Source organism: Abramis brama (assembly GCF_963993115.1).
Source record: "Abramis brama genome assembly, chromosome: 23".
NCBI classification, from domain to species: domain Eukaryota; kingdom Metazoa; phylum Chordata; class Actinopteri; order Cypriniformes; family Leuciscidae; genus Abramis; species Abramis brama.
The window spans coordinates 2,856,097-2,883,491 of record NC_139985.1 but is presented as its reverse complement, the minus strand read 5'-3'; the positions used below and the strand labels follow the sequence as shown (position 1 = coordinate 2,883,491).

At 36.0% G+C, this 27,395-nt stretch overlaps 3 protein-coding genes and 5 pseudogenes across 8 annotated transcripts in view; 4 read left to right on the top strand and 4 right to left on the bottom strand.

The window, feature by feature from the left end:
* LOC311074729 (transcription factor HES-5-like) overlaps positions 1–771 on the top strand; it is a 1,033-nt gene extending 262 nt beyond the window's left edge. The window contains exon 2 of the mRNA XM_084101596.1: positions 1–771. This exon is cut by the window's left edge and continues 66 nt beyond it. Coding sequence (XP_083957722.1) covers positions 1–339 — 339 coding nt within the window. The 3' untranslated portion in view covers positions 340–771.
* Positions 772–3,507: 2,736 nt separating this feature from the next.
* LOC311074673 (transcription factor HES-5-like) lies at positions 3,508–4,581 on the bottom strand. The gene is made up of 2 exons (XM_084101454.1): positions 4,492–4,581; positions 3,508–4,385 (listed from the first exon to the last, which is right to left on the bottom strand). Exons 1-2 carry the CDS (start codon positions 4,546–4,548, stop codon positions 3,981–3,983), a joined length of 462 nt encoding a protein of 153 aa, XP_083957580.1. The 5' UTR covers positions 4,549–4,581; the 3' UTR covers positions 3,508–3,980.
* A 1,978-nt stretch (positions 4,582–6,559) lies between these two features.
* On the bottom strand, positions 6,560–7,894 carry LOC311074672 (annotated as a pseudogene). Its single transcript, XR_014609547.1, has 2 exons — positions 7,664–7,894; positions 6,560–7,550 (listed from the first exon to the last, which is right to left on the bottom strand). The product of XR_014609547.1 is annotated as an uncharacterized misc_RNA (transcript).
* Positions 7,895–9,404: 1,510 nt separating this feature from the next.
* On the top strand, positions 9,405–10,349 carry LOC311074557 (uncharacterized protein). Its single transcript, XM_084101266.1, has 2 exons — positions 9,405–9,524; positions 9,631–10,349. Exons 1-2 carry the CDS (start codon positions 9,475–9,477, stop codon positions 9,860–9,862), a joined length of 282 nt encoding a protein of 93 aa, XP_083957392.1. The 5' UTR covers positions 9,405–9,474; the 3' UTR covers positions 9,863–10,349.
* A 1,657-nt stretch (positions 10,350–12,006) lies between these two features.
* On the top strand, positions 12,007–12,669 carry LOC311074543 (annotated as a pseudogene). The gene is made up of 2 exons: positions 12,007–12,237; positions 12,351–12,669. The product of its transcript is annotated as an uncharacterized misc_RNA (transcript).
* A 2,721-nt stretch (positions 12,670–15,390) lies between these two features.
* LOC311074385 lies at positions 15,391–16,261 on the top strand (annotated as a pseudogene). Its single transcript, XR_014609545.1, has 2 exons — positions 15,391–15,621; positions 15,735–16,261. The product of XR_014609545.1 is annotated as an uncharacterized misc_RNA (transcript).
* A 3,573-nt stretch (positions 16,262–19,834) lies between these two features.
* Positions 19,835–21,396, bottom strand: LOC311074160 (annotated as a pseudogene). The gene is made up of 2 exons (XR_014609544.1): positions 21,166–21,396; positions 19,835–21,052 (listed from the first exon to the last, which is right to left on the bottom strand). The product of XR_014609544.1 is annotated as an uncharacterized misc_RNA (transcript).
* Positions 21,397–23,980: 2,584 nt separating this feature from the next.
* LOC311074161 lies at positions 23,981–26,007 on the bottom strand (annotated as a pseudogene). Its single transcript, XR_014609543.1, has 2 exons — positions 25,777–26,007; positions 23,981–25,663 (listed from the first exon to the last, which is right to left on the bottom strand). The product of XR_014609543.1 is annotated as an uncharacterized misc_RNA (transcript).
* Between the last annotated feature and the right edge of the window lie 1,388 nt (positions 26,008–27,395).

Here is a 27,395-nt window from a genome sequence, read left to right as displayed (position 1 = left end):
TCCATGCTGGAGAAGGAGTTCCAGCAGCAGGACCCCAACACCAAACTGGAGAAAGCCGATATCCTGGAGATGACGGTGGTCTTCCTGAAACAGCAGCTGCAGAACAAGACTTCAGCTCCACAGAAAGCCCACTTTGACGGCTATTCCCAGTGTTGGAGGGAGACCATGAGCTTCCTATCGGTCAACTCCAAGGCGGACGCTGTACGTCAACATCTGAACCACTGCCAAGAAGCCCAGAGATCAGCTAAAGACCTCATTCACTCGTCTCCAGCTTCCCATCAGCCCACCAAGGTGAAGCAGGAGCCATGTGCCCACAGACCGCTCTGGAGACCCTGGTAGAGACTCCAAGATCAAAGACTTTCACGTGAAAACTAGATGGTGGTTTTACCATCTCTTATGTTGTAGGAGATAAACATTTCCATATTTCTATGTTCATTGCAAACATACGTTCAGTCGCTTCATATTGAAAGTTTCGATTGTTTTATTCTTAATAAGATTTTCTTTGCAAATTATTGCTATTATTAGCATGGCATTTACCTTGAGTGTGTCTAAAGGCTTTCTTTCCCCAGTTCTAGTGTTGTTTGGCTTGCAAACAGTGATGTTGCTCAGAATCTGAGCTCTTTGTAAGGTCCTGAAGGACGTTCATTTGATACAGCCTTTTGTGAAGGCTACAGAAAAATAATATTTGTTCTTGTGATGGCACTCCGGTGCATTGAAACATTGTAGACACTGTGTGTCTAACATTGCATTTAATAAAAGCAGTTAATTACTAAAAATCCTTTGAATTCGTTCATGTGTATATATATTGTCCTAAATAAATGGCAATGAAGTTCCCACATAAACATTCACCATATTATGCTAAAAACAGTGTACAGTTCTGTTCAGAGTAAATTGTAATAGAAATATTTGAATGCATTAGATATATTTATAATATTGCACACAGCTAAATAATCATGTAGAATGATAATTATAGTCTCACATCTGAATGGTTTTTATCACTTCAGTATCTGTAGGCAAGTTTGCAAATACCTGAACATGTTTAATATGCACATCATTGCATATCATTATTCAGGGTTAGTTCACTAAAACTATAAAAACATATTTGTTTCTTTAAATAAGGATTAATGTTAACTAAAATAAAATAACTTTTTTATATATAAATGTAAACTTATTAACATTTTATTTTAGCTAACCCATCTCTCATTTTCATTTAAGTTTAACTTGATATACTAAAATAAGTAAAACAACAAAAAACGTTTAAAAAAAAAATTATGACAAAAACAAAAAATACTTAAACTTTAACTACAATTAAAATGAAAACTGAAAATTCTAAATATATATAAAAAATGCATTTGCATAGTTGCATTGAGGTATGGTAAGATTAAATATTAAATAATTGAATACAAATTGGTTTCATATTTCATATTTTGAGTTGCTGACCTCCAACCTCAGAAACACATGTTGAGTTTAAAAGAGTGAAACTTTTTTAATTATGCAAGACTGATGTATTTCTTTATTCAACATATTGTTTTAATGCAACTTTTTGTGTCAGTAAAATATTGAAGGGTAGCCCACCCACCACAGGTTTCTTTTCTCCTAACATGATTTTATCACCTATAAACACTATATGCTGGAGTTCGGACTGATGACACACAGACGTGCTCCATTTACAATCCTTTGTCCTCATGGGTCTGAAGCGTCTGATGCTTTCCCACACTCATGGGCCAATCACAAGGCTGTCTGAAACACTTGATAACATCAGCAGCTTGGACCTGAAGAGGACAAGAGGAGGAGGAGGGCGATCCTGAAAGGGGATCTATCAGACACTATGTGTGTGTGTGTGTGTTCACTAGAGGTGTGCCGTCTCCTGATTACACTGCCTGACACCCTCAGAAACCAAAGGATTCCCGCTGTAAACTCAACGGAGGCACATGGCCATCCTGACGTCTACTGTATTTGCCCTACAGTCTCATAAAGTGCGTCTCACCTTCAGTGTATGCGGTGAGAAAAGTGTGTCAGCACTTTAAATACTTCCAGCCGAATCCTCAAATCTCAGCAAATAATTCTGTTCTGAACTTCGCATTTTGTATAAAATTGCATATAATTGCATGCATACTAAAGTATAATTGCATGTAAGTGTAAAAATGATCAAATGACATACAAGTAAATCACATCAACAGTTCATAACAATAGTATTTGATACAATTTATTTGTATAACATTTTATAAAAAATAAAAAAAACTATACTTGCATTTAATTTACACCTAAAAGATTTTATTTAAATTAAATACTTTAGATGGAATATTACATTTAAATCATTTTTTTAATGTTTTTATTTATATATTCTTTTTCACGTTTGTCTTCTTTTTAGTATGTTAATTGTTCCGAAGCCATATTTCCACCTTGTAGAAAATAAAGTTTCTGAAGTATAAAGAACTTTAAAACTTGCATGACCTGTAACAATACATCACTTCAAGTTTGCAACAAGTAGATTCAAACAACAAGTGAATGGCTGTTTCCCAGGGGGCTCAGCGTTGAATTAGGGGCAATAGAAGGGAAGGGTCAGGATTCACACCACCATACCTAATGGATGATTTAGTACGGCACACTTCCTTAATGTCGGATCTGAAACGGGAGCCAGAGTCCGCGGGTGTGGGAAATCCTGGGAGAAGCCGGCCCCACACATGATCACACACCCCACACGCACCAGCTGTCTGATGAAACCAGAGCTGACAGCACACAGTGCCTATTATCAAGGGTTTCAGAGTACAAACACCAACATTAAGCCCCTGCGTTCTTTCTCACACACTGAACTCTATAATCATGCTCCTGGTACACACTCAACTAATACACGGCACTGATTACATTATTTATATATAATAATAAAAAAATGCTTATAAAAAGGACAGATTTTAAAGTTGACATCATTAAGGCATGGGTATTTGATATCATCCTGATAATCAAATATAGATATTTCTAAAGTTATATTGGTTAACGTGATTTCAACAAGTGCAACATGAACATTTCAATCACCCAATCAGATTTGAGAGACAAGTTTACAGTTTATGTCAAGTTTAGGCTTACAAACAGGATTAGGTGCTTCTACATCAGTGTTATTCATACATTTCCATCTGATTTTAGGGGTAACTTATGGGTAGGGTTAAGTTTAGGGGTAGGACTTAATTTATCTGACTTGGAAAATCCTGGTGAGACATTCCTGACACATGGTTTTACACTCATTTAATAGTCAAAGTAAGGGATTGTTATTGTAAGGGTCATTTTTGGAAAATATACCCTGATAGATTGAGCCACACTCCAACTCTGAAAGAGTTTGTCATTGTAAAAGTGTAAATGGACTCCCATTAGCTGAAAACGAGACCACTTGACAACCAACGCGAGCGGTTAGTTAAAAAAACATTGTTTAAATGTCAAAAGTCTGTTAATCAGACAATGCAGCATAAAGCATTTGTTTTGATTAATCAATTAGAGGAAAGCAGGATTGTTTATATTCAAATAGAGTTTATTTTATGTGACCGTATGTTTGCACAATTAACATGTCACCATATATTAGAAATAAGTGAAAAATCACATCCTTCATAAGAAGAAACAATAACATTTGCATTTACAAGCAGTGATAAAACATATCAAACATTGCAAATAATTACTTTGTCATCGACTCCACAGGAGTTAAACCTTGACTCTTCATCGTGAAGATTATTTATACTTATGTTACTGTACATCCATGAGGAAAACTATAGAGGCATGTTATAATAAACCTCCGATCATAATACAATCATCTGTAGAAGATCAGACTTTCACATTGTGAAACCCATTTCCTTCCACAAACTTCAAAGTGAAGTACCATAAAAAGACATTCTTTCAAAAGAAAATGAACATAGAAAAGGAGTTATCTCCTACAACATAAGAGATGGTAAAACCACCATCTAGTTTTCACGTGAAAGTCTTTGATCTTGGAGTCTCTACCAGGGTCTCCAGAGCGGTCTGTGGGCACATGGCTCCTGCTTCACCTTGGTGGGCTGATGGGAAGCTGGAGACGAGTGAATGAGGTCTTTAGCTGATCTCTGGGCTTCTTGGCAGTGGTTCAGATGTTGACGTACAGCGTCCGCCTTGGAGTTGACCGATAGGAAGCTCATGGTCTCCCTCCAACACTGGGAATAGCCGTCAAAGTGGGCTTTCTGTGGAGCTGAAGTCTTGTTCTGCAGCTGCTGTTTCAGGAAGACCACCGTCATCTCCAGGATATCGGCTTTCTCCAGTTTGGTGTTGGGGTCCTGCTGCTGGAACTCCTTCTCCAGCATGGATTTGAGCTGCTCGATGCAGCTGTTGATGCGATCTCTGCGCATCTTTTCCACTGCAGGTTTTCTCAACTGTTGAGGAAAGAGACATTTGCTTAGTTCTTTGCGTCATTTGATTAAAATTCATAGCAGAATAAAAGAAAAACAACTGATTTTTTAAGTGATCAAAAATACTTACTTTATGTTTCTCCTTGTTGGAAAGTTTGGAGTAGTCAGTCGTGTAAGTTGGAGCCATTCTTTCAGATGGAGAGATGTTTCTCTGAGGAGAGCAAGTTGGTTGTGTTGGGAATGAGGGTCGTGCTCCTCTATTTATAGGAGCTCATTAGCATTACAAAGCCATGAGTCCCAGTCAGGATTAGCTTTCCCACACTCTGAGGCCAGTGGGTGAGGCGTCCTCAACAAATCAAATCAAACATTGGCTGTACAAATCTCACAGGACTTACAATTTACCTTATCTGGTTTCAATTAATCAATAGGTCAATCACTCTTTCAATAATTAAATTGAGAGTTTCATGCTCTAAATATGTGATCTTTATTTTATTTTTATCTAAACTTGATGCAAACATTATTTTAACTAACAAAATCCAGTGCTGGGAAAATATAGTTTTACTTTAAAATTGTAATATTTTATATATAATCGTAAAATGTTATTTTTTTACTGAAACTAAGATGTTGCTAAAAAAAATCAAGTAATATTCTGATATTATCTCAAGAATTATTCTTACATTATCCCCCAAGTCACTGTACATTATTCGTTAATAACAATAATAATAATAATAATAGTGTCTGTTAATAATATCCGTATTGTGGTGTTTAATCAGAATATTTCACTGATTTCTATCACATTCTCTTTAAGTCAAATTAAAGCATGGCATTTTTTACAAAACCTTTTCAGCTCCGATAAAATGAAAGGGAAACATTTCATTTAACCCACGCACGTGCAGATTACATTTGTTAAAATCACATCCGAATCAGCATTTCTTTGGAGACGCTCTGTAATAAACTGAGGCTGGGAAAGTCCGTTTTAATTGGATCAATAACACCTCAGCACTGATCAAAGACTCTGTCTGAAGCGTGTCTGTCTGAATCACACCAAGTTGTTGGTTTTGTCAACACTACTGGACTTCTGAGCAAGTATCAGGCACACTTTTAGTGGCCCGTGACAGTGTTTTCCCACAGCGGGAGAGGAAGGAAACTCGCGTGCTATAAAACCACCGTCTCACCATTGGATTTTAAAGCTCGCGGCTCCTGCTCCTCTCTGATTGGCTGGCAGTGTGGGAAAGCACGCGAAGCGCGTGAAATAACAGTTACCTCAGGCATTAATAATGGTATGAATACAGCAAACCGATTTATACAAATAAAATATATATATTTATATAGGCCTATATATGACGAGGAAATGATTTTACACAATTTGCTTTTTAAATCTTTGTATAATGATACCAGTCAGTCAAAATCAAGGTCGTTTGAGCATATTATGTCATGAGAACCACAAAGTAGGCCTAATAACGTCAAATCTCTACCTCTCGCTTGACATTTACTGTAAAACTTACCGTTTTTCCTCTTACCTCTACGCAGTTTCGAAAGATCCTTGTTGAAAAGATGCGGAGAGACAGAATCCACCGCAGTATCGTACATCTGAGAAAGTTATTTCACGAAAATACACAGATGCCCGAGCGTCAGTTCGTTAGACTCGACAAAGCCGATATTCTGGAGATGACCGTTGAATTTTTAAAAACAACGCGCCAATTCCAAAAACGTTTCCGGATTCTCGTCACGTGTCACTCCACGCACACCTGAAGCCCGATGACAGAGAAGCGATCAAACGATGCTGCAAATGACCAATCAGATGCAATTAATGGCCTCTACGCAGAGTGGATTGCTGCACTAATCACCAAAACGACCATGGAAAAACAATTAATTTAGAGTTTTATCAGATGTTGACTGCTTTGACAAAACATTTCTTTATAGGCATATTTAGGCTACTTCATTTTAAAATTTGCTGCTTTTTAATGCAACATTTGCATGCTATTTTGGATTTAATTTAGTTTGAGAATTGTCTACAATTTTCGACAAGCATAGAAAATCCTTTCAATCGATGCCTTTTGTAAAGGCTGTTTTTGTTATTTAATCAACTTATTTGATCATGTTGTAACTGTTATCGCTTATTAAACATTCCTTGCATTTAAAATGTTGTGCTCATAAGTTTCAAACCCAGTGAAAAGCAAAAAGTGATTGAAGAGCAATTTAATTTATTACATCTCAAATGAGAAAGCAGATGTTTTGCATATTGTAGGCCTACATGCAATGTCAAATACACAGGTATATTGATACGAGTGAGTCGTTAAAAACTTCATAAAGTTTTCATCACAAAACAAGCCTTTATGAAAGGAATGGGTTCATTAAACAAACTTGTTCCAAAAAGGAACTGTTTACAACATAAATTGACAAGATTTGTCCAAACATGCTCAAAAAATGAGAAATAACTATACTCAAATGACTCATTATGAGGTTTTAAAATAATTAAATCTAGCTTCAATGTGAAGCACAAATTGAGATTACTTAAAATAAGTAATATAACCCATCAAAATAGAGGGGAAATATCATTCTTTCTATAAACAGAAATGTTTTTAAACTGATTCATGTTAAAATCAAACAAAGTTGGAAGCATTCAAACAGCTGAATAAATAGCTTGCACATTATGCATCCAAAGGCATTACATCTAATGCAAAGTAAATTGAAGCAAAGTCTTCACTGTATCATAACATACTTTATAATACAATTTTTTTTTTTTTAAAAAGAAATTGCATAAACACTTTCTCAAAAAGAGAAGATAGAAGAGTCTAGTGTAGATGTTCAGTATGAGCTGCTGGTCGCTGTAAGATCTCCCAAGGCCTCCAGATGGCGCTCTTGTTGACCTTCATCTCTTTGCTGAAGGTGTTCTGGTCTGAGCGGCTCAGCCGAGGCTCCACACTTTCCCTCCTGTTCTTATCACATGATGTCTGCAGCTTCTGGAAGAGCTTCAGTCTTCTCTGGCTCTGTGTCTTCATCTCATCTCTGGATCTCACGGACACGCCTGGAGAAGCCTTGATTGACAGCATGTGAACTGGAATTGTGAGCGTCATCTCCAGGATTTCTGCTTTCTCCAGCTGGGAATCAGGAACTCTGGAGCCAGAAGACACTTGAGCTGCTGATGAGACCATCTCTGCGCATCTTCTCCACTATCGGCTTTCTCAGCTGCAGATGGAGACAGAAAAGCATCAGGAACGTGTCTTGGAATAAGCAGTGATTGAGAAGAGTCGTGAAAGCTGCTGATGCAATGTTGCTGTAAGGAGGATCATGTGATGTACCTTGTTGTTGAGAGGGAGATGCTCCTTTGAGATGATTGTAGGTGTCATGTCTGGATCTCTGTGCTGTAGATCTCTGTGCAGAGCGAGTCTGATTCACACCGGCTGCAGATCCTCTATTTATACTCACAAATCTCCATATGAATGTGTGAGGCTTGAGCTTGTTGGAGTTTCTCACAGTTTGGAGCCAATGGAAGAGCTCAGACAGACAAATAGGGATGTGGGCCGCCACATGCTCAATGATCCTCTATCAGGGGCTCGAAGCCGTGAATCTGGGAAAGTCCTGACCCGGTATTCACATTAATGTCACTTTATGAACACACACCCTTCATAACCAAACACATGCAGAGATTTCATTTTCTCTAATGTTAGAACAACAAAAGCAACAACAAAAACACATCAGTGTTATCAACCATAAACATGATATATATATATATATATATATATATATATATATATATATATATATATATATATATAATTCATTTGTGTATATTTATAATATACTTACAATATACTTCAGTTTGATTATTCATAATCAAATTAGTGAATAAAATCAGCACATGCTGCTGCAGTTCAGAATCAGTTGTATTTTAGGTCAGTGTAACAAGATATTATAGTGAAGCAGGTGTTCTATGAATTCTGTGCTGTACCTGTTCTCAGGCTTGTGTTTCACACACACACACACACACACACACACACACACACACACACACACACACACACACACACACACACACAGCTGGCTCATGGCATAATGTGGACCCCGATCACACGCCCCAACGCTCCTGGAGCTGGTGGGAGCCGCAGAGACACACGGCTTCCCACACTTCTGTATTCATCACATTAAACCCCTCACACAATGGAAGTGTGTCTGTTCCCACAGGGCTCGACTAACGACTTCTGGGGGGAAGCTTAATGGACGCTATTACATTTTTGTTTTGATTATATACAGTATTTACTCACTAAATGTTTTGTGAGCATTTCAGTAATGCATTTTATACATTTAAATAATTTGTGGTGTAAAGTGTCTGGAGAAGCTACATTCAAATGCACTATTTTTAAATAGCATTTTTATTTGTATTAAATATGTATTTTATTTTAAATATGTATTTTTCTTAAGTGCAAGTGAATATTGATTTATAGAATACTTTGACAAAATATTTGATACGATAAACTCATTAAATCCATTGCATGTTTCTGATACAGCATACAGTAAATATTTTCCACAGATCCTCATTGCTACATAATTGTTTATGAAAGTGTTTTAATGATGTATACAGTATTTTTCCATGTGAAATGCCTTCAGAAGCTATACTTTTGTTTCTTTTTCTTTTTTAAATATCTACGTAAAAATAAAACTGTTTCTATATCATTACATCAGCATGGATTAAAAATGAAAATTCTTGTTTTTATCAAAACATTTCACACCCAACTATAAATTTAGTTTGTGACTGAACACATACAGTAAATATTTTCCACAAATCTCCATTGCTAATCTGAGTGTGAGAACATTAAAATCCCGAGTCCTCATGCCCTCGATGATTCTCCCCCGGCTGACCCTCCAGATGGCACTAGAGAAAGAAAAAAACACCTGTCCACTAAAGAGCTCAATTAAAAGACCTTGGACCAATGCAAATCATGGCAAGCCTATTGTTCCACTTTTCCCTGCTCTCTGATTGGCTGGATGCGGATATGCTTTGGTATAAAAGTGGGCTAGATCGAGGGTCTTGTGTGGCATTTGGTTTTGCGACTGAAAGAGCTTCAGATATTTAATCTCTTGCACCACCGAAACTGCAAAAGCAAACTCAAACATGCCGGCCTACATGGACATCACCCCTCAAGACAACGCTCACTATGCCAGGTACAGAAATACTTGCAATAGTGTAATTTTACTGCTCGATTCATTTGATCTCATTGGTATATACTCACAAACAATGACACTAAAGATGTTCTCTTTTGAATTTCAGGTGCAAACTGTACAGCTTGGAGAGAAAATGCTTCAGCAAAGTGGAGAAACTGAAATCTTCTTTCGAAGACCACCTCCATCACGGTATTCCTGCATCCGACATTTTGGAGAAGACCGTGTCCTTCTTCAGCTCGAAAAAGGCCTTAATCTTCCCGGGCGGCTACTCCAGGTGTTCTCGAGAGATGCTGCGTCTGTCTCCCACTCCAGATCAAGATCTGACGCCATTGTTCTGAAGTGAACGTCCATCACAGACTGACCTGCTAATGTAAAGGGTCAACAAGCCAAGCACTTGATGTGATCTGATCTTACGTGTTAGCACATCTACCTCGGAGGAAAATAGCACTTGTTTGCTTGTTCTCTCTGGACTTTTCCCCCTGTAAAGTACTTTGCATAAGTATTTGCAGACTTTGTAAAGGCAAGAATATCATCTGAAGCTGTGCATTGCATTGGTTGTGATGCACATTAGCTCGTGGGAAGCACCAGGCGGAGGATGCGTTGTGTGCATGTAGATATAACTGTATTTTTCTCTTGAAGAGAAATGTACTGAATGTTTTTAGAACCGTTTGTCATGCTCTCTTTTGGAGGACATGCAAAAAAAAAAAGAACTTTATTTCATTTTTAAAGATACAGTGTATCATTTGATTACATCTGTGATGATTGTTTTTAATCAGTTGTGTAATGCTCTCAAATGTTTCTATAAAATAAATGATTTTGACTGAATTAATGTCATCCTGTGATTTTTATGCTGAACCTGACAGATGTTTATTTGAATTGGGGCAGGTAAAAAAAAACACATACCCACTAAAAAGCTTCTAAAACATACTGTAAATCCATAAACCTTTTTTTTCTTTTGCTGGGGTTAGGGCTGGGCTTTTTGCTTAATCCAAATGTACACGTGTCTGCAAATTTTAGGGTATTAGTGTGTCTGTGTTACCTGTAATTATAAATGTCAAAGGTTTACCAAACCACTAATTTACCTATTGATTACATGTACATGGGTAGGAGATAGATAACATGCCTATGTCCTGCACTGAGACAAATTAGCATTTAAAAGTATTTAAGGCGTGTAGGAAAAGGGTGGAAAAGGTCACAAAATTTATATAAATGCCTATATAATTAACTAACAATGAGCAACTCATTTGTTACCGTATTAATTAATCTTTGTTAATGTTAGTTAATAAAAAACAGTCATTCATTGTTTGTTCATGTTAGTTCACAGTGCATTAACTAACGTTAACAAATACAACTTAATATATATAGTTATATAATATATTAGTGAATGCTGAAATTAACATAAGATTAATAAATTCTGTATAAGAATTGTTCATTAGTTCATGTTAACTAAAGTAGTTCACTAATGTTAACTAATGAAACCTTATTGTAAAGTGTTGAGAATTATTTTCATTGTTAATCTGGCTTCTAGTTTTATACCTAGAAATTATTATAAAATGTAATGTTTCATATTATTCTTCCATCCAACATACACACTACTCAAAAGGACTCACATATAGCTGACATAAACTTTGATTTTTTTAGTTTTTAAGGTGAGTTTGTGGCAAGTCAAACCGTTTTATGGTTGAAAAGGACGGCTAACTGATGATTAGCCGAGTGAAACTCCCTGAGGACGGACAGGTGAACGCCGATAAAGAGGACACACTTCTATTGTTCCGTAAGGATCATTCAGAGCTGAGTGTGGGAAAACCCCATGGCTGCTGCTCTCAGTGCGTTGTATAAACACAATGAGCTGAATGATTTCATGTACACATGCAGAAGCCTATTAGGTTTAATCTGCACAGCAGAAAAAATAGCTTCTCAAATATAAGGTTGGACACATCTGGTCAAGGCAGTCAGGCTATATAAATGCAATGCAGACAAGAAAACATGAAAGCCATGCAATGATCAGAATTTTTGCAATATTGCATCAATACTTTTTTATTTAGTTCTCCAATATTTTTACCAGTTTATTGAACTGATAGTCTTGTCAGAGAGTCAGTGTGGGAACCTCACATGAGATCTACTCACACTGACCAGCACACACACACACACACACACACACATCTGCTTCATCATCAGGCTGTGACGTCACTGCAGCAATCATAATGCTGAAGATCATATGCATTAAAATATGATTCATGAATTAGAAAATGTTAAGCATCTAGAGATGTGAGAAGACATGCTGTTTTCTTTAAAGAACTTAATTTTGGACACAAATGCATCAGTAAATCCAGTCGTAGTAATTTGCAACATCCATATATAATACTGTAGTAGATTGCTCAATTAAAACAAGAAAACTGCTTAAATAATTAAAATAATACTCTCCCCTCCACCTGCTCCCCTGAGACACGAGCTTCGAGCCCCTGACAGAGGATCATTGAGCATGTGGCGGCCCTCATCTCTCATTGTCTGTCTGAGCTCTTCCATTGGCTCCAAACTGTGAGAAACTCCAACAAGCTCAAGCCTCACACATTCATATGGAGATTTGCGAGTATAAATAGAGGATCTGCAGCCGGTGTGAATCAGACTCGCTCTGCACAGAGATCTACAGCACAGAGATCCAGACATGACACCTACAATCATCTCTAAGGAGCATCTCCCTCTCAACAACAAGGTACATCACATGATCCTCCTTACAGCAACATTACATCAGCAGCTTTCACGACTCTTCTCAATCACTGCTTATTCCAAGACACGTTCCTGATGCTTTTCTGTCTCCATCTGCAGCTGAGAAAGCCGATAGTGGAGAAGATGCGCAGAGATGGTCTCATCAGCAGCTCAAGTGTCTTCTGGCTCCAGAGTTCCTGATTCCCAGCTGGAGAAAGCAGAAATCCTGGAGATGATGGTGTTTTCCCGAGAAACCAGCGGCAGCATCTACAGAAACACTTCCTCCATCCATCAGCCTCAGCGAAGGCTTTGATTGATCCTGTAGCGCCCTCTGAAGGAACGCAACCGTAGAAGCCAAGTCTACATTAGACACCAAGGATGTGGACCACATTTTGGTCCTTTTTGATGTGTAAAGATTGTTATTCTGAGTCAGATTTTATCATTCACATCTGTGTTAGATGTCATTAACAATATTATTTCCATCACTGGAAATGTATTATGTATTGTTGAATACATTAATATACACCTTCTATGAAGGCAAATTACATTTTCACTATGCTATGGTAAATCTTTGCTTTATGTGAAGTACAAATAGTGGTTTTGAATATTTTATCAGTATGATAAACGCTCTGTTTTCCTCATAGGACATTTGATCATATCATAGAATCACACATAAAGGTGGTTCAGTGTTTTTTCTGTCATTAAAATGCTATTAACTCACTTGTGTTGAGTGTGACACCTGTGGATGTACATGTCCTGATGTGTTTTCCTGTACGGGAATATCTTAACTGTTGAGTATCTTGACATTTAATCACTAACAGTTTCTGTTATGCTTTTGTATGACCCCTCATGTGGAGGAATGCTAATAATGATTTGTGGTAAATCATTTGTCACATGACTTTTGTAAAGTTTATTAATATTAATGCGTTTAATGTGTTTTGGAGATCTCTTCATGCAAATGCTGTGATATGTTATCACCTATTTATTTGCATTAATGTTGACATCGTGACATCACAAAATAAATAACTAAAAAGTCAAATGTATTTTCTGCTGTGGCATTCTGGTTTGTCATGGAATTCAGTTGTCTTCTTTAGAGTGGATATTAATGAAGAAGAAAACATATATAGCCTCAGCTTTTATTAGATTGATTTCTCTTTTAATGTTGATATATATTTATCAATAATTCTTACACAAGCTAAATGAAAAACGTCATCTAAAAGCACGTTTGGCACAAAAAATTACCTCTTCATGGAATAATTGTATATGTACAGCATGAATTGAAAATCTTGAAACTTTAGTTTTAATTATATTTTCGGATTATGCTCTCTTGCACAGATTTTTTTTGTACATATTCTCATCAAGCTTCTAAAATGTACAAAAGGTCAGGATAGATGCTGTAATTATTTTAATTTTAAATTAGATCCCTCTGGGAAATTATGCAAATTAAGTACTGAACATTTGAACATTTAATATTTCTATAGCAAACTACTTAAAGTGACAGATATATTTTGCTTATTGCTCAAATTTTGAATAATAATAAATCGCTTTATGAAAGGAAACTGTAAACAACCAGATGTTTTAATTTCACATATTTATTCCAGGTAAATATATATTATTTTATCTTCAAAATATAAAAGGACAGAAAGGTATGTCATCTGGCTATTGCACGTGTATCAGATTCCAACCTGTAATTGATTCATATTCCCTGCGTTAGGGACCAACTAACGGTCAGTTTGATCAGGTTAAGACCGTGAACGTTTGGAGACGTGTGTGTGCTGTGGGTTTCAGTAGGACACACGTCTATTGTTGTGTAATTGAATTGAGTGAATGAAGAGAGCGTGAGAGAGAGAACTCACTCAAAGACCATCAGAGACAATAGAACTCAACTAAGAGACCAGGGGTCAGAGGTCAGCATGAATAGACTGGACTAACTTTACACTATATAATCTATATATATAATCTAATATTATACATTTTTAAAATGAAAAGTACTAAATCAAATGCTTTATTTCAAGAAATTAGTCATCAGATTTGTGTAAAAATGTATGCTTATTATAACAAGTATTGAGCAGCAGAGGCGTGAGAAAGCTTGTAGGGAATCTGTCCTGCATTAACACTCATTATCATGTGAATAGACACACTTCTATTGTTGTGTTTGTGTCTCAGTGTGAGAAACTCTGGAGAACAGAGTCACAGTTCTAGTGTCATCAGCATCCTAAACCCAAACACAACCTCAATATCTGACACACACAAGAGAGTCGACACACTTATGGATATTTACACACATGCATGATGCATTTACATGATGTCATTCATGATGTCATCAGCAGTGTGACCAGAATCAGCAATATCACTATTTATTTTCCTTTATGCATCATGAACTTTTACAATGACTAAGCTTTTGCATCAGGTACTTAAACTTTTGTCATCGAAACGAAACATTTCTCACAAATGCAACTAAAATCTTATTTGATTTAAAAAAAATATATATATATATATATATATTTATTTTATTTATTTTTTTTTTTTTTTGCATATTCCATTCTAAATTTATAAGAGGGAAAACTGCATATTTGCAAGATAATAATTGTGATCAGAAGTGTGTGATAAGTGACTGACTGGTGTCCCTCCAGATGGTTGGTGACGTCAGGAAGAACAGAGTCTTCAGCGGCACTAATGCTTCATTCAGGACTCTGGATGCTTTTGTGCTCCATTGATGTGAAGACAGAGAGTCAGTGTGGGAACCTCACATGAGATCTACTCACACTGACCAGCACACACACACACACACACACATCTGGAGGCCTGGAGTCCGAGACAATGGAGACAATGACGTCTGAATTCCACTACACAACTCTAAAGCTTTAGATACCAATGCATTCATCTAAAAACACATTTCTTTAAACTGCAGTTTGTATATAAATATTTAGAGCACTGTTTATTGTCAGTGTAAGTGAAACACACATATGGGCAACTAAAACAAGGTCACCATAAAAAAATGAATAAACACATTTTATATATATATATAGCTCCTCCACACGTGTGTACAGTGTTGACGAGTGTGTGTTGCTTCAGTGACATTGATGTGAACATCAGATCTCTACAGGTCAGCACTTTCCCAGATTCTCCCCTGAGACACAGAGACAGAGGATCATTGAGCATGTGGCGGCCCTCATCTCTCATTGTCTGTCTGAGCTCTTCCATTGGCTCCAAACTGTGAGAAACTCCAACAAGCTCAAGCCTCACACATTCATATGGAGATTTGTGAGTATAAATAGAGGATCTGCAGCCGGTGTGAATCAGACTCGCTCTGCACAGAGATCTACAGCACAGAGATCCAGACATGACACCTACAATCATCTCTAAGGAGCATCTCCCTCTCAACAACAAGGTACATCACATGATCCTCCTTACAGCAACATTACATCAGCAGCTTTCACGACTCTTCTCAATCACTGCTTATTCCAAGACACGTTCCTGATGCTTTTCTGTCTCCATCTGCAGCTGAGAAAGCCGATAGTGGAGAAGATGCGCAGAGATGGTCTCATCAGCAGCTCAAGTGTCTTCTGGCTCCAGAGTTCCTGATTCCCAGCTGGAGAAAGCAGAAATCCTGGAGATGACGCTCACAATTCCAGTTCACATGCTGTCAATCAAGGCTTCTCCAGGTGTGTCCGTGAGATCCAGAGATGAGATGAAGACACAGAGCCAGAGAAGACTGAAGCTCTTCCAGAAGCTGCAGACATCATGTGATCAGAACAGGAGGGAAAGTGTGGAGCCTCGGCTGAGCCGCTCAGACCAGAACACCTTCAGCAAAGAGATGAAGGTCAACAAGAGCGCCACCTTGGTAGATCTTGAGCTCAACACGGACCACATTGGTCATAAATATGCAAACCTGTAAAGCTCTCGTGCTTGTTTTTAATTTTTCTTACAACATATTGTGTGTACCTTTATCTGGGCTTATAATAAGTTTTTTTAATTTCTTTCAAATGTGAAAGATTCTTCTCTAAGCTGAACAACATGTTTTGTTTTTCTGAGTGTGGCCAAGATTTGGCCAGCGTCTAATATTTGGACGTAATATTAATGATTGTTTTCAATCCTATTGAGATTTATTTGAAACCCAACTGGGCTTGTATTTGTGTTTCTAAGGAAATAATATGCAGATTGTATCAGATCTGATATTGTAGAGATGATAAAGACTGTGACTCAAGAGGTTATACTTCATCTGTCTAGCTGTACCATGTACTGTGCTTTTATAACTGCCTTTTATAAGGGCGTATAAGTAAATGTGAAAACCTTTTCACTGTGTAGGTGAAATCAAGTTTCCTTCTGTGAAGGAATTATGAACTGAAAAGGCCATTGAATGTATTTCAATCAGTCTGTGGCGGAATAAAACAATCAAAAAAAATCTCTGCTTTTGTCTATTCTTATCAAACTCTTTTCTCTATGAATGATTCAGTGATCACACACATTATTATTCCTGCGTGGGTTTATTTATCAGGCTTGCTGCTCATGATGGCATTCTTGAGTTGTTTTTAATGAGATGAAGAGTTAAAAACATTCTTTCACTGCATTTTTGTTTGCCTGTTGCCATGTTGGAAAGTGATGTGCTGTGGGTCATACAGAGGACATCATTAACTCAGCATCATTAACTAATGAAAATGCCTTTGCAATTATTATTACTATTAAAAACCCGCAGGAATGTTTTAAAAGCCCTTTGGATACTCAGGTTTGGGAGGGAATGTGACAAATGGCATTGAGTGATTTGATTCTGGTGTGTAAAAGTCTTATGTTTATATATATATACAGTACAGGTCAAAAGTTTGGAAACATTACTATTTTTAATGTTTTTGAAAGAAGTTTCTTCTGCTCATCAAGCCTGCATTTATTTGATCAAAAATACAGAAAAAAATGTAATATTGTGATATATTATTACAATTTAAAATAATTGGTTTTCAATTTATTATACTTTTAAATTATCATTTATTTCTGTGATGCAAAGCTGAATTTTCAGGATCATTACTCCAGTCTATCACATGATCCTTTAGAAATCATTCTAATATGATGATTCGTTATCAAAGTTGGAAACAGTTCGGCTGCTTAATATTTTTTCATAACCTGTGATACTTTTTTAGGATACTTTGATGAATAAAAAGTAAAAAAAAAAAGAAAAAAAAAAGAAGCATTTTTTAAAAATAGAAATCTTTTGTAACAACAATATACACTACTGGTCAGTAATTTGGGGTCAGTAATTTTTTTTTTTTTTTTTTGAAATAAATCAATACTTTTATTCAGCAAGGATGTGTTAAATTGATTAAAAAAAGTGATAGTAAAGAAGATTTATATTATTAGAAAATATTTTTTTATTTTGAATAAATGCAGTTCTTTTTAACCTTTTATTCATCAAATATATTAGGCAGCAGAACTGTTTCTAACACTCATAATAAATCAGAATATTATAATAATTTCTAAAGGATCATGTGATAGACTGGATGTCACATGTGACACTGAAGACTGGAGTAATGATGCTGAAAATTCAGCTTTGCATCACAGGAATAAATTATTTTTTAAAGTATATTCAAATAGAAAACTATTATTTTAAGTTGTAATAATATTTCACAATATTACTGTGTTTTTTTTCCTGTATTTTTGATCAAATAAACGCAGCCTTGATAAGCATTAGAGACTTCTTTCAAAAATATAAAAAAAACGTAATGTTTCCAAACTTTTGACCTGTACTGTATATATATATAATTTTTTAATTTGTTTATTTTTCTGTCTTGACTGCATGCATGGACAAAAAGATGACTTGCTATCACAGAAAATTAAGTGATTTTTAAACAGACTGACATTTTACATGTACATTTCTGTTGTTCTATTCATGCAAAGGCGACTTTAGGTGTGTTTAAAGCTGCAGACTAACTGGTCAATTTTTATTTTGATTTAACTTAATTTTTCATGACTATACTGGGTTTTTAAAAATTTGAGATGGTCGAAAACAAGTCTGTTATTTCTCCTTTCAGAGTCCCAAAATATTGAGATTTATTGAGGGTTTTTGGGATGCTAATGACAGTGAGCTGTGATTCTGGGTACCAGAGCTTTCCCACACTGAACAATAGACATGTGCCTATTCAGATGCTAATGACCGCTTGATCCTATAATAAAAATTCCCTCGGGAGACTGTTGAATGCTTGTCATCTAATGACAAGATAAACCCCCATTGACCACAGGTTGACGTATGTATGTGACGTATATATGTGCACTGAATCACTGTTGTGGATCTTCAGGTGACATTAATGCAACTTAAACACTTAAAGGGAAGTTAAATGCTGTGTTTCCAGGATTTACCACTGATAAAATTAACAAAATCCCAGCTAACAAAAATATGTTATAAGAACGTTTGGTAACACTTTATTTCGATAGTCCACTTTAGACATTCTACTAACTACAAGTAACTTTGCAACTACATGTAAACTCACTGTCATTAGAGTATTAGTCGACTGCTTAATATCTGCTAACTCTTTATTATGATGGTCCCCCAACAGATATTCATCTGACTATAAGTAACTTGGCAACTATAAGTTAACTTATTCTACTAACCCGAACCCTAACACCTAACCATAACCTAGTCTACTAATACTCTAATGATAGCTAGTTGACATGTAGTTGCAAAGTTACTTATATTTAGTAGAATATCTAAAGTGGATTATCGAAATAAAGTGGAACCGAACGTTTTACTCACATTCTTAACAAGGTAAAACATTATTCCTGAATGTTCTCTGAATGTTAAAAATGTCTTTTTTTTTATTTTCTTTTTTTTTTTAGTTATGTGAACATTAAGGGAACATTCAATTCCAGCAACTTTGTTACTTTTGAATCCTCTCTGAACATTCTGAAACGAGTAACATTTAAAAATGTTAGTCAAACGTCAAGCTAAAACATTTTTGAAAAAAAGTATGTATTTATAGACTAAAATATCTTTCATATTTGAATTAAACCTTTTTGGGGGGGAAACTTTACATTTTTGGGCACAAATGGCACCAACTTTGCTTTTGCAAAAAGTTAATCAAATAATAAATTAGTATAGAAGACTGCAAACCAACCATGTACATCTTTCCTAAAGGCTCATATTTGTTTCTCTAGTATTTTCGTTTTTTAATCAGTATTAAATATTAAATAACAAAGCTCTTTTCCCAGTCTTTTTAATAATGCCAGTATTCGGTGCATGTGAGTAAAAGTTGGAGGAATGGAGCATGATGGCATGATAAAAGTTTCATATGAGGTCACTCCCTTGACCTCTGACCCCTAGGTCTCTTAGTTGAGATCTATTGTCTCTCTGAGGGTTTGCTTTTATTCTCTCAATTCAATCAAACAACAATAGATGTTTGTCTATTGCACATCACATTCATATGCAAAGCTTTTAAATAAGGGCTGCTTCTTCTTTCAGTATTTATCAAGCATTAGCAGCCCCTAAAAGTATTAGTAAGTGTTAGATACAGATACTTACATTTGCTATCTAATGAAATGTCATTCAGGCATTTAGTTTGACTTCAGTGTTTAAACACTTCGAGACATCTTAGAAAATAAATGAAACCACATAGTTCGAGTTGAACTTAGTTTATTTTTCTTTACGTATGGAAAATATTTCTCATACACAGGACTTTCACTATTGAAAGCATTTGTTTCAAACAAGCTCTGAGCAGAGAGATGCTCTCTGGAGGACAACACAAACATCAGTAATAATGTGAACATAACACATTATATCAGATTTACAATAACGTAAATACAGTAAACATATACAGCAGTATATAGAGTGTACATGTATAGATGAAGATCTATATAAAACAATATTCATTAACCCTCATGGAGGGATTGCACATTCTTTTCAGAATTACAAAAATGAAATTTCATTTATTAAAACTCCTCATTGAGGACAGCAACATACTGATACAGGTATAAGTTTTCTAAACAACATAAAAAATGATCAGGAAATGCTTTTTGCCAGTTGCAAAAATGAATACTGTTTCAACATGAAACCAAAATTGACTTTATAGTCACACAATGCATCACCTCAAAGGTGAAAATTATATCCAAAGGATATGAAAAATGCAGTTTAATGCACTTTTATACTAATTATTAGTGGCATCATGGTATTTTGCAATACAAGTTATTTTATCAAACTAAAAATAGTTAAAGGACATTTTCTTGAAAAGAGAAAAGAGAAGTCTTTATAGAAGATAGAATCATCATTAATGTAAAAGTCAATGTTGTCTAATATAGACGTCAGTTTATGTTCCCGTCAGGAACTCTTGAGTCTTCATAGAAGATCGAATCATCAGAGCACTTTGCAGTGCAAATATCTCTTCCAAACTGGAACTCATGAAACAGTTTTTCTCCAAAAGAGAAGCTGAAACGACACAGTCCACTGAGTCTAGTGTAGACGTTCAGTATGAGCTGCTGGTCGCTGTAAGATCTCCCAAGGCCTCCAGGTGGCGCTCTTGTTGACCTTCATCTCTTTGCTGAAGGTGTTCTGGTCTGAGCGGCTCAGCCGAGGCTCCACACTTTCCCTCCTGTTCTGATCACATGATGTCTGCAGCTTCTGGAAGAGCTTCAGTCTCCTCTGGCTCTGTGTCTTCATCTCATCTCTGGATCTCACGGACACGCCTGGAGAAGCCTTGATTGACAGCATGTGAACTGGAACTGTGAGCGTCATCTCCAGGATTTCTGCTTTCTCCAGCTGGGAATCAGGAACTCTGGAGCCAGAAGACACTTGAGCTGCTGATGAGATCATCTCTGCGCATCTTCTCCACTATCGGCTTTCTCAGCTGCAGATGGAGACAGAAAAGCATCAGGAACGTGTCTTGGAATAAGCAGTGATTGAGAAGAGTCGTGAAAGCTGCTGATGTAATGTTGCTGTAAGGAGGATCATGTGATGTACCTTGTTGTTGAGAGGGAGATGCTCCTTTGAGATGATTGTAGGTGTCATGTCTGGATCTCTGTGCTGTAGATCTCTGTGCAGAGCGAGTCTGATTCACACCGGCTGCAGATCCTCTATTTATACTCACAAATCTCCATATGAATGTGTGAGGCTTGAGCTTGTTGGAGTTTCTCACAGTTTGGAGCCAATGGAAGAGCTCAGACAGACAATGAGAGATGAGGGCCGCCACATGCTCAATGATCCTCTGTCTCTGTGTCTCAGGGGAGAATCTGGGAAAGTGCTGACCTGTAGAGATCTGATGTTCACATCAATGTCACTGAAGCAACACACGCTCGTCATTAGAAACGCGTGGCGTCAGTGACTCCTGCATCGTCTCGTTCCACGTCACATCATTCCTGCACATGGCAACTGAGTTACTGTGTAAAGCAGTGTTTAATTCACATTCCTAAGTTTAATATCAAACTGGAATATATAAAAAAAATCTGTATATAAAACTGTAAAACCAATTAGATCAATTCAAATCATACTTTATTTATGGAGTGCGTTTAAAAACAACAGAAGATGAACTAATCTGCTGTACAATTTAATAATAAAGGGAAACACTTTATTTTGATGGTCTCTTTTGAACGTGCTGTTGACTATAAGTAACTTTGCAACTATATGTCAACTAACTTTCATTAGAGTATAAGTAGACTGTCTGCTTAATCTCTGCAAACACTTTATTGTGATGCTCCTCCAACAGACACTCTACTGACTATAAGTAACTTTGCAACTACATGTCAACTTAATCTAACCCTAACCCTACCAGTCTATTAATACTTAACTAACACTCTAATGAGAGTTAGTAGACATAGGTGCAACGTTACTTATAGTCAACAGAATGTGTTAAAGGGACCATCAAAATAAAGTGAAACCGAATAAAGTTTAAACTTGAGGAAAACAGAAAGAGAGGAACAAGAATTATACATTAATAAGAGAAATACTGAATAATGAAATACAATATTACATCAATACAAACTAAACTGTTCAAATGCTTTCTAGTTTCAATTTGTTGAAGCTTTGTTAGACACATATGGATTTATGTGCATAAAGTTCAACATTTCAAGTCTTTCCACAGAAGTAAGTGCAGATATTTCATGTCCTAATTTATGATCTTCAGCATTATGACTGCAGTGACGTCACAGCCTGATGATGAAGCAGATGTGTGTGTGTGTGTGTGTGTGTGTGCTGGTCAGTGTGAGTAGATCTCATGTGAGGTTCCCACACTGACTCTCTGTCTTCACATCAATGGAGCACAAAAGCATCCAGAGTCCTGAATGAAGCATTAGTGCCGCTGAAGACTCTGTTCTTCCTGACGTCACCAACCATCTGGAGGGACACCAGTCAGTCACTTATCACACACTTCTGATCACAATTATTATCTTGCAAACATGCAATTTTCCTGCATATTAAGTTTATTATGGAATATGCAAAATAGCCATTTTAATTTCCTTTTTTTAGCATCAAATAAGTTTCGGTTGCATTTGTGAAAAGTTTTGCATTAGATGACAAAAGTTTAAGTACCTGATGCAAAAGCTTAGTCATTGTAAAAGTTCATGATGCATAAAGGAAAATAAATAGTGATATTACTGATTCTGGTCACACTGCTGATGACATCATGAATGACATCATGTAAATGCATCATGCATGTGTGTAAATATCCATAAGTGTGTCGACTCTCTTGTGTGTGTCAGATATTGAGGTTGTGTTTGGGTTTAGGATGCTGATGACACTAGAACTGTGACTCTGTTCTCCAGAGTTTCTCACACTGAGACACAAACACAACAATAGAAGTGTGTCTATTCACATGATAATGAGTGTTAATGCAGGACAGATTCCCTACAAGCTTTCTCACGCCTCTGCTGCTCAATACTTGTTGGAAAAAAAACATGATTTTTTTAATGAATTAGAAGACTTTTTTTTTAAATCAAGCATTAAAATCAATAACACTTTGTTCATTCACTTCATTACACTACAATACACACACACGTCTCTCACTGGTGCTTTAGCTTTAGGCCTACCAGTAAATTTAATGAGAACAATGGTATAATCTTCATGAGATATATTTTTAAATCAGATGTATGAACATATATTTATTTCATTTGTGGGCAAAATAAACCCAACACAGAATGAACATGGTGCTCAGATCTATAAATACATGGACATGAAATATTGATTCAAAATAATATTCCAAATATATTAGTGAAGCTCTGAGGTCATTTTCACTAGATTCCACAGTTATAATAAAAATATCATGATTATGGGTTACATATAAAAAGAAGACACATCCAAACTAACCAAATCACATTAGTTTTCATATTAAACATCACACCAGATTTAAATCACTAAATTTATGAGGTCCAAATATTGAAAATTAAATGAAATAATATTTATGATAATAAAGCTTTCATAGAAATAGACATAGATGTATTATACACATGAAAGTAAATAAAAGTTTATTTAGACAAGCATATTACTGAGTATTAATACTCCAAATCAAGTATCCCTGTAATTATTGTAAGAATTAAAAACAAGACTTAAGGTGTTATAAGAATTTACTTTTTATAATAATAAATAATTTTTGTTTGTTTCATATTTTAAGTTATTTTTATGTCTGTATTGTCTGGATATATAGTTAAAAAATTTTTTTTTAAAAAATGCAGAGACAGAAATAAGATCAACTGATTTTATTATCATGAATATTAATTTTGTCATTCAGGATATGTGTGATAATATATCACCACATGACCTCGGAGAATCTCCAAGATACATTTATGCCCTCAATAGAGCAAAGTTTAACAGTCTTTTCAAAAGACACATCAACATATTCAACGTTTATGATTAAACAAACGTTTCTCAGTTTGAGAAGAATGATCATTCAGAGATCAGAATAGTCACACGGTGACTGTAAAATCTCAAAGGTACAATATCAAACATGACAGAACTTTAACAATCACAGAATCTTTCAAAGAATTAAAAAGATTTGTGAGGTTAAATAAACAGTAAAATTTGCTTTTATAAAAGCATGTAAGATTAAAAATATTAATCAAAACAAACAGAGATTTCATAAATAAATCACAGGTCCATTCATAGAACATCTTCACTGAAGACAAATATGTATATTTAACAATACATTAAAGAATTTCCCCAAAACAGGAAAAATACAATGTCAAATATCTCAAAGATAATGTATTAAAATCCAGCATTAAAGATATTTGATCAAGTCACAAAATGCATTACCTCAAAGGTGAAAATTATACCCAAAGGATATGAAAAATGCAGTTTAATGCACTTTTATACTAATTATTAGTGGCATCATGATATTTTGCAATACAAGTTATTTTATCAAACTAAAAATAGTTTAAGAGCATTTTCTCAAAAATAGAAAAGAGAAGTCTTTATAGAATCATAGAATCATCATTAATGTAAAAGTCAATGTTGACGTGAGTTTATGTTCCCGTCAGGAACTCTTGAGTCTTCATAGAAGATCGAATCATCAGAGCACTTTGCAGTGCAAATATCTCTTCCAAACTGGAACCCATGAAACAGTTTTTCTTGAAGATGTATGTAATGTAAGTCAGTGTTGTCTAATATAGACGTCAGTATATATTCCCATCAGAGAAAGAGATTAAATATAAATCCTAAAGTCTCTCTATGAATATCATCTAAGAGGAAATCAAATTTGAGCCACAAACAGCTCATAATTAATAATGAAGCAAGATTCTTGTCATCACATTAATTTCAAGAAATTATAACATTTCATATAACATGCTGTGTAAATCGACTCTTCATCAGCTTGTAGAACAAAGCTTGAGATGCTATCAGATTATGAATGGCCTTTAAAATAATAAAGGAAGTGTTTCCTTCACATCTTATCAAGATGCATTTAATGTAAAAGTCAATGTTGTCTAATATAGACGTGAGTATATGTTCCCGTCAGGAACTCTTGAGTCTTCATAGAAGATCAAATCATCACTTTGCAGTGCAAATATCTCTTCCAAACTGGAACTCATGAAACAGTTTTTCTCCAAAAGAGAAGCTGAAACGACACAGTCCACTGAGTCTAGTGTAGATGTTCAGTATGAGCTGCTGGTCGCTGTAAGATCTCCCAAGGCCTCCAGATGGCGCTCTTGTTGACCTTCATCTCTTTGCTGAAGGTGTTCTCGTCTGAGCGGCTCAGCCGAGGCTCCACACTTTCCCTCCTGTTCTGATCACATGATGTCTGCAGCTTCTGGAAGAGCTTCAGTCTTCTCTGGCTCTGTGTCTTCATCTCATCTCTGGATCTCACGGACACACCTGGAGAACAGCCTTGATTGACAGCATGTGAACTGGAACTGTGAGCGTCATCTCCAGGATTTCTGCTTTCTCCAGCTGGGAATCAGGAACTCTGGAGCCAGAAGACACTTGAGCTGCTGATGAGACCATCTCTGCGCATCTTCTCCACTATCGGCTTTCTCAGCTGCAGATGGAGACAGAAAAGCATCAGGAACGTGTCTTGGAATAAGCAGTGATTGAGAAGAGTCGTGAAAGCTGCTGATGTAATGTTGCTGTAAGGAGGATCATGTGATGTACCTTGTTGTTGAGAGGGAGATGCTCCTTTGAGATGATTGTAGGTGTCATGTCTGGATCTCTGTGCTGTAGATCTCTGTGCAGAGCGAGTCTGATTCACACCGGCTGCAGATCCTCTATTTATACTCACAAATCTCCATATGAATGTGTGAGGCTTGAGCTTGTTGGAGTTTCTCACAGTTTGGAGCCAATGGAAGAGCTCAGACAGACAATGAGAGATGTGGGCCGCCACATGCTCAAAGCTCAATGAACACGCAGCTGCTTTCTAACAGATCTTTATTCTGGCTGCTGTCACTGCTGGAGTCTCAGAGACACACAGATTCACACACTTCTGTTTTCATCACATTAAATCACTCACACAATAGAAGTGTGTCTGTTCTCACAGGAGTAACTCGGTTCCCAAAGACTGAATCATCTGTGCCGTGTGTCGCACTGGACCATTAATAAACTTTATAATAGCTGGACTGTTGTGATTAAAAAAAAATATATATATATAATAAATATATATATATATATAATAAAATAATAAAAATAAATCCTTTAAAATTTGAAAAATGTAACTAATATATCAGTATATTTTTCTCTAAATTGACCCAGATTAAAAGTTTTGATAAACATAAAAAAACCTTTTGTACAGAAGTGATTTTGAAGTGAACGTGAATGACGTGGGAAACGCTTGCAGATCAAAACTACTTTGAGTTTAAATCCCTGGGGTTTTATTAGTATTTGTCCGTCTCATTATCATGTGAATAGACACACTTCTATTGTTGTGTTTGTGTCTCAGTGTGAGAAACTCTGGAGAACAGAGTCACAGTTCTAGTGTCATCAGCATCCTAAACCCAAACACAACCTCAATATCTGACACACACAAGAGAGTCGACACACTTATGGATATTTACACACATGCATGATGCATTTACATGATGTCATTCATGATGTCATCAGCAGTGTGACCAGAATCAGCAATATCACTATTTATTTTCTTTTATGCATCATGAACTTTTACAATGACTAAGCTTTTGCATCAGGTACTTAAGAAACTTTTGTCATCGAAACGCAAACATTTCTCACAAACGCAACTAAAATCTTATTTGATTTAAAAAAAAAATATATATATATATATATATATTTTTTTTTTTTTTTTTTTTTTTTTTGCATATTCCATTCTAAATTTATAAGAGGGAAAACTGCATATTTGCAAGATAATAATTGTGATCAGAAGTGTGTGATAAGTGACTGACTGGTGTCCCTCCAGATGGTTGGTGACGTCAGGAAGAACAGAGTCTTCAGCGGCACTAATGCTTCATTCAGGACTCTGGATGCTTTTGTGCTCCATTGATGTGAAGACAGAGAGTCAGTGTGGGAACCTCACATGAGATCTACTCACACTGACCAGCACACACACACACACACACACATCTGGAGGCCTGGAGTCCGAGACAATGGAGACAATGACGCCTGAATTCCACTACACAAGTCTAAAGCTTTAGATACCAATGCATTCATCTACACACACGAAACACAATTTTATATATAAAAAAATTGTGAATTAGAAGACTTTATGAATTGTAAATTCGGTTCGAAGAACGTATCAAACTGCCCAAGTCATTTCCATAAACAAA

Coding starts and splice junctions, on each gene's coding strand:
- LOC311074673 (XM_084101454.1), bottom strand. CDS start 4,548: ATGGCTCCAACTTACACGACTGACTACTCCAAACTTTCCAACAAGGAG. Junction 4,386..4,491: donor CCAACAAGGAGAAACATAAA/GTAAGTATTTTT, acceptor TTTCCTCAACAG/TTGAGAAAACCTGCAGTGGA.
- LOC311074557 (XM_084101266.1), top strand. CDS start 9,475: ATGCCGGCCTACATGGACATCACCCCTCAAGACAACGCTCACTATGCC. Junction 9,525..9,630: donor GACAACGCTCACTATGCCAG/GTACAGAAATAC, acceptor TTTGAATTTCAG/GTGCAAACTGTACAGCTTGG.